Here is a 7,500-nt window from a genome sequence, read left to right on the forward strand (position 1 = left end):
TTTTAAAATCTGATTGTTTAGCTAAAAAATATATTTCCCATCTTAATCCATCTCATTCAGCATTACAATGACAATAAATAAGAATAGTCTATTTTTGTTGTTGACAAATTTCCATCATGTCTCAATCCATCTAATCACGTTACAGGGGATGCCAATAAATACGAGCACAGTCTTTTTGTGTTGTTGACAAACACCAAGAAAGACGTTTGGAGGAATTTCAACTACCATCCACTCAACATTACTGATAAAAACAGTTCCCTGCAGGTTGGTGAATAGTATGAACCAGAACTATTTGATGTAACTCTACACTTCAATATTCTTTAAGTGCGGCTATGTGGTCTAGTTTTATGACACTCGATTTCGGATCGGAAGGTCCTGGCTTCGAGCCTCGCTCGGCGCATAGTTGAGTCCTTGGAAAAGGCTCTTTCCTCGCATTCGCCTACCGTACTCAGGTGTAATTTGAGTACCTGGCGTTAAACAGCGTTGTTCCTGTCGGAAAGAAAATGTAATATCGCCCAATAGGCGTCATGTCTCGTTCTACATGTTACGTGTTGCTGTTAGTCAGGGTTCCCGCTCTGAGGAATTTTAGTGATATTGCGTTATATAAAAGTTCAAGTTGCTTGTTCTTTTTACAACGCTACATTCTCGTAGGTGGTCCACCGTGTCAAAACCGCATTATACCGAGATGCATCAGACCTTAAAAAGTTGATTTGGAATCAAAACGTTAAGGGAATCGAACTTTGACTCGTTTGCAATGTAAGAAATTGTATAAATTAATTTTTAGTAGTCCTTCAGAGCCATTGGGCCCATGGATAGGAGTTTATCCCGGTTTCTAAAGCGTGAAACGGACTATAGCAATTGTTTACTATCATTGGGATAGGACGCTAGACTATCACAAAGTACTTTCTACCAAATCTAACAGACTCAGCTACCCATTCACTGCTGGGTGGACAGGGGGGTCAGAAAAAATCTCGACTGCACCCGGGATCGATCTTGGTCCATTTGGGTGTGGAGCGAGTGCTCTACCAACTGAGCTATCGGGACCGCCATTCATTCATTACTATGAAGAATAAAATGTACCCCCATGTTTCTCATCTGTCGCCAAAAAATCGATTTCCACTAATGAGTTTATCGCGACGAAAAAACGCGTGGAGACAACGGTGGAATATGGACAGTCACCACCCAAACATAAGTGTGATTATTATATCCTCAGCAAATTAATCGGCTTCGGGACTGGAAAGGGGGCTCCCAATAATTCAATAAAGCACTCGCTTCACACGTAAAGGGACCGACTTTCATCCCTGATGAACTCGAGATTATTTTTTTTTCTGATCCTCCTGTCCAGCTAGAAGTGATTGGTTAGCTCGGCCTCTTAGAGCTGGCGGGACGGGGGAGTACTTTGCGATAGACTAGCGGCGTGGCATGCTTACAGTATATAGTGGTGCCAAACTAAAATGACTTACACATGCTGTATTTGTAAATATAAAAGAAAGAAAACAATTAAAGAAAATACTTACTTACATACTTGTAAAGTAAATTTGCATGGTTATGTTTCTGCCCCTGGAAATCTTTTCAATAGTTTTTTTTATAGAAATCACGACCGAATATATTGATTGGAGTTTGGACACTGAGGGAAATGGCTAAAGGGACACATGCAGATATTGAATGTCAATCGAACAAAGGTTAATTTCAAAACTTACAAAGCGTAAGAATGTTAACAGCCCCATTCCACTTCGGAAATCAAGCATGACACCATACATGATCTCTCTCTCTCTCTCTCTCTCTCTCTCTCTCTCTCTCTATCTATCTATCTATCTATCTATCTATCTATCTATCTATCTATCTATCTCTTTCTCTCTTCCTGAGAGTGTGTACCCGCACACACACAAAGTCAACACACATATTCACGCGAAGATCATAAAGCATCACTACCGAGGGATTGCTTGATTCGTTCACATTCCTTCATATACATTTTTGCAGCAATAATAATAATAATAATAATAATAATAATAATAATAATAATAATAATAATAATAATAATAATAATAATAATAATAATAATAATAATAATAATAATGATAATAATAATAGAAAATAAATGATAATAATAAATTACTATATTCAATAATCACGACAAAGAGAGAGAAACAAATGAACTTGTTAATAATCGTGATTTCGATAATAATAAAGATGGTCGAAGTTCCCATACTATGACGTAAATGACCAACACTATAATTCCCCAGTCCACCAGAGTTGGAGCAAATATTGCTCGGCACCTGAGGCGGGTTTTTTTTCTCGTATTTGAAGATGGTAAAAATTCGAGTAATATTCTCAGGTAGTCAATGTGGCAACACTGATAGTAATAGCCTTCAATGGATCCAAATAAAATCCGCTCCAGTGGGGAAATCCAGTCACTCCCTCAACCATGGTACACAGTCGCTGACAGTCATCAACGGACTGTGTGGATCGGGATAGAAGCGTGGATAGAAGACGTTGTGACAGAAAGGAAGTATGTTTCGCACTGTTGACAAAAGGCGGTATATACCATTTCTTAATTTTATATATTTTTTAAAATGCTGTTATCCATTTGAACCAATAGAGCCACGCCCCTGAGTCTATCCAAAGGGTAGCAAGCAATTGCTATAGAAACCGGAATAAACTCCGGCTTTATGGGCCCAATAGCTCTGAGTGACTACTACTTTTGAGCTTTGGTTTGACAAGTTGGGGGACATTTTAATGTATCAATATGGGAATCAAACTTTTTCTAACCAAATTGATGAAGGCATTTTGTTAGCTTATGACATGAGTTTCCACAAGGGAATTTTATTTAACCTATTATTTATCTCACTGTACCTCAAATTGTTCAGGTTGTTTTGGAGCCCCGAGATGACGCTGCCGAATATTATGTGTACGTGAAGTACGGGGACAGACCCAATATGACACACTACGACTTTATAGGGTCAGCACCTAATGACGATGTGGTCACTGTTGACGGTTACGAGGAATTGAACGATACACAGAAGGAACAGCTAAGGTAAGGATGACTCCATTGTAATCCTTTTCATAAATCGTCATTGAAATCACCATCATCATCATCGTCATCATCATCATCATCATCATCATCATCATCATCATCATCATCATCATCATCATCATCATCATCATCATTATTATCATCATCTATAGATATTTATTTTGTCGCCGTTCATATTAATTCGGTGATTGTTCATTTTAGATACTCCGTACAAGTCCCTCTGGAAATGACGTCAGAGAATGGAACATACTGGATCGGGGTCAAATTTAAAAGTGAGTCTCTAATCCCCATTGGTTTTCGGTCTTTATTGTTAATATGTATATAGGAGAAAATCCAATGTATGAAAAAGATAACTTAAGCATTTATACCCAATAAACGTGCTCAAAGCGATTTACAAAGGGTCCCTGCTCAACAGCAAACTTAACATGGAGGACAGATACATGACTCTTGTTAGGCGATATTACAATAATTTATTTCCGGACAGACAACTCCGCTGACGGTCATTTCCTCATTTTACACCTGGGTATCGTAAGAGAGTGTGATTAAAGAGCCTTTTATAAAGACTTAACAATGCGTCACTCAGAACAGGGCTGGAACCCTGGACCTTCTAGTCCAAATGCAAGTGCCATACCACTTAATCACATAGACGCACATGATGACCCGACAAGTCAAACAGGAATTGTCACAGGATAAAATAGATTATGATTTGTATTTAAATGTTGAAGTCCAGCTGACCAGAATACATGGAGATGATTTCAAAACCCGCTTTGTCGCATTTTGATTATTCAGAAAAAAAACTGGATTTTTTGGTCCTTTATTTAATCTATATAATCGTCTATATAAATAATCAAGTTTTATGATTCAGAAATCTTCCGTCCAAGATTCCAAATGATTTAATATGTCAAGTTTGTGTTATTTCTTTGAATGTGCTGTTTAATATTTCTATCGTATTTAAAATGTCCATATTATTTATTTGTCCTGTCCAGGTGGTAACATCGAGATTGAGGAAAAGATGGCCAACACCAGTTACACCTTACTTAATCTTCTCTCGGGCTGTAGATTTTGGGACGATACTAACAATTCGTGGTCTTCAGAGGGATGTGTAGTAAGTAGTCTCCGCAATCTTCGTATCTTTAAACCAACAAATTAGGGGAGCAGGCACCGGTGTAAGATAAAGATCTGAAAAGGAGAGTATGGACCAGGGCCAGACAAAACAGAAAGAATAATACAAATAAAAAAACATGCCAAACTATCATCCTGACTCGACTGGGGAACAAACCTCATGTCTTCTAACTAGAGGAAGCCTGAGATTCGATCGCCAGACGAGGCAGATTGATTTTTTGGGATGATGTTTTTCTTGTATTTTTCTGTCTGCTTTGCCAGGCACTGTTTCACACACACCTCTTCAAATGAATAAATTAATGTCAAAATACTTTCTTAGGTTACACACGACAAATCAAAAGGGTTAAGTCGGGAAAACCTGCACGTTGAAAAATGAATATAAATTTAAAATGAAATAAATTGTAAAATATTTACAGTTCACGAAATGACATTCTAATTTCACTTAAATTTCATAATTTAGACTAAAATAATCGGGGGTTGGTGGGTGGGGGGGGGGGGGGGGGTAGGGGGGTTCGTCATGTTAATCAAGATGTAAAACCGTATTGAAACAATAGGTCGTATATTATAGCTGCTCAGTGCCAAAAAGATGGAGTTTTGATATTATATCATGGCTCGAGCAACAAGCTTAGACCTTAAGCTCTCTTTACAGTACTTCCTGTAAATCACGCCTGGATTATTTCGATCTCTTTTTAGACTGACCATGGAGATTGTTTCTTAAGATTAGAAAAGGGGAATTTTGCCTTATTTATTAACCCCGTTTCAAAGCTTTTTTCTGTCGGTACGAGCTGGAAGTATAATTTAAAGCCACAAATATGAAACTTAATGTTAACTACTATTGAAGATATGGGTACAATATCTACTATTGCAAACAACACAACGTTCTTATTTCTTAACATCTTAATTGTAAATTGACTTTTTATGGTCAAATTTAGGCCGACATAAAACCGTTTTGAGAAAATGGGTTTTATTTTAATCATTTTAAAAAATCGTATCTTGATTACTGATGAAGGCGGAATGTTCTATAAATCAATGGTACACCATTAAAACGTTCAACCGTTTCATCCATCTCTTTACCAACTTACGAACTCTCCATATTACCCCAGGTTGGACCCCTAACCACCAAGTATAAGACACAGTGTCTATGCAACCATCTGACATCCTTTGGATCGGACGCTGCCGTAGCTCCCAACACTATAGATTTCAACAATGTATGGGCCAAATTTGACTTAACAGAAAACGCCGCTGTCTTCTCCACGGTGATCGCCCTTATTGGCACCTACCTATTACTCATGATTTGGTTACGACATATGGACAAGAAGGATCTTATCAAGGTAATTCTATGTAACTTATTTCATGCGGCCATGTGGTATTGTGGTATGACACTCACCTTCGGATCGGAAGGTCCAGGGTTTGAGTCTCATTTGAGCATAATTCAGTCCTTGGAAAAGACCGTCTACTCACATTCTCTCATCATACTCCGATGTAAGATGAGTATCTCGTCCTACATGTCAAATGTTGCTGTTGGCTTGGGACGTTTAATTGATGTTGTGCAATATAAATGCTCCAGTTTTGTTTTTTAAAATTTGAATTTATGAGCTATTCTCACATGAATAAATGTACTCTTTCCTTCCACTCAGTGGGGTGCGCTCCCCCTTGATGACAACCTGCCGACCGACGGCTACCACTACCAGGTGACTATTCAGACAGGTGTGAGGAAACACGCGGGCACAGAGTCCCAGGTTCGATTTATTGTGTCGGGAGAGGAGAGCGATACAGGGGTCAGAAGACTGGCCGTAGCCGAGGGAGAGAGGAAGGTAAGTTCACAACTTGATTATCCTTAATTTGTAACGTTACGTTTCAGTTTCCAACCACCAATCAATATAAGTAACGTATGCTATTTCTGAATTTATATCGGGTTGAAAAATAACTTTTAAAAGTTTGATAAAAACGACTGGAAGACATTATGCTTGGCTTGCTCACTCATTTTATTGACTTTAGAAAAATATGATATAACGCCATCGAAATAATATCTATCATTGTTGGTCATTACCAACATGGCAATTCATTCCGCATACTTATTTGTGAAAGTAATGGAAACAATAAGATAATGGTCGTAGTTTATTATTGTTTAACATGTCATTTTGGAAATAATCTTCACACTCGTTGAAGTACAAGCTTCTCGTTAGATCGGCAACGTGCATGAGAAATGATAATATTTTCTTCAATTCTTATGGATTTTTTCGGATTAAAAATTGTCTTATTTCAAAATATTACAATGAATAGAATATAAAGAAGCTGTGAGCTGCGAAAATGATTGACTTGTAAAAATATGGTATTGTGCCAAATTGAATATGAAGACCCTGTTCTAAAACTTTTAAATTCACCTTCTTATGATTTTCTGCCAGACAGTGGTGAACTAAAAGTATAAGCACCTTATAGTTCACTCATCGATTATTTTATAGTAATGATAATTTTAGTCCTGCAATTCAAGATTACATTTTAAAGCACTCTCTATAGCTGAACCCAAACGTTCACCTCCACTTTCTCAAAACTGACAACCTATGACTCTAAGGATTTATAAATTATCTCCATTGTCCTTGTATTTTGATAAGATATATGCACTTTTACATAGCGTAATATCCCGCTTTACTAGGGGTCCGAAGCTAACAGCAACAATCAACGTGTTGGACGAGACATGACGCCTGTAAGGAACTATTACAATTTTTTACACAGCGACAACACTCTCAGTCATAATTTTTACCAGGGGCTCAGCTTTGCGCCTAGATCGGGACTCGAACTAGAAACATGCAAGTCTGTGCCGAGTGCGAAACTACACAGTCAGCCGCAAAATTAGATGCTATTTTCCGTATCTCAAAACTTAAACATCCTCAGCATTTGCCCAGAGGATCCATCTTGAATTACGTCATGAGTGTGGAAAATTGCCTGGGACCTTTGACCTTCCTTCGTATCTGGCACGATAACAGTGGAAAAGGTGTCCGGAAGTCTTGGTACTTGGACCAGGTACAAATCAACGATCTGCAGACTGGCGAAAAGTAAGTCGAAAAAGATAACTTGCTGTTTAGAATTCTCTCTCGGTCGAAACCAGAAGTACTCACACTATTAATAATAATATATCAATAATAATAATGCTGAAAACTTATATAGCGCTATAACTCCGAGACACCAGACTCTAAGCGCTTAAATTACAAATTACTTAGGCTGAAACATAATCATTTACACACACAACACACAACACAAACCAAACCTATCTTGCTTCTCATACCATCTACTAAAATCGAAACAGATATGTTTTAAGCGAACGTTTAAAAATAGACAAAGATTCT

The 7,500-nt window shown here is 37.8% G+C and overlaps 1 protein-coding gene across 1 annotated transcript in view; it reads left to right on the forward strand.

The window, feature by feature from the left end:
* The window catches only part of LOC144972664 (uncharacterized), a 181,886-nt gene that overhangs the window by 31,091 nt on the left and 143,295 nt on the right, over positions 1-7,500 (forward strand). The window contains exons 15-21 of the mRNA XM_078914143.1: positions 146-264; positions 2,868-3,034; positions 3,236-3,306; positions 4,021-4,139; positions 5,260-5,487; positions 5,794-5,970; positions 7,049-7,209. Of these exons, the coding sequence (XP_078770269.1) occupies positions 146-264; positions 2,868-3,034; positions 3,236-3,306; positions 4,021-4,139; positions 5,260-5,487; positions 5,794-5,970; positions 7,049-7,209 (1,042 nt within the window). The remainder of the gene's footprint in view (positions 1-145; positions 265-2,867; positions 3,035-3,235; positions 3,307-4,020; positions 4,140-5,259; positions 5,488-5,793; positions 5,971-7,048; positions 7,210-7,500) is intronic.

This window comes from Berghia stephanieae, chromosome 5 (assembly GCF_034508935.2).
Source record: "Berghia stephanieae isolate SIO BIC M18660-M18661 chromosome 5, UCSD_Bste_1.3, whole genome shotgun sequence".
Classification (NCBI taxonomy): Eukaryota; Metazoa; Mollusca; class Gastropoda; order Nudibranchia; family Aeolidiidae; genus Berghia; species Berghia stephanieae.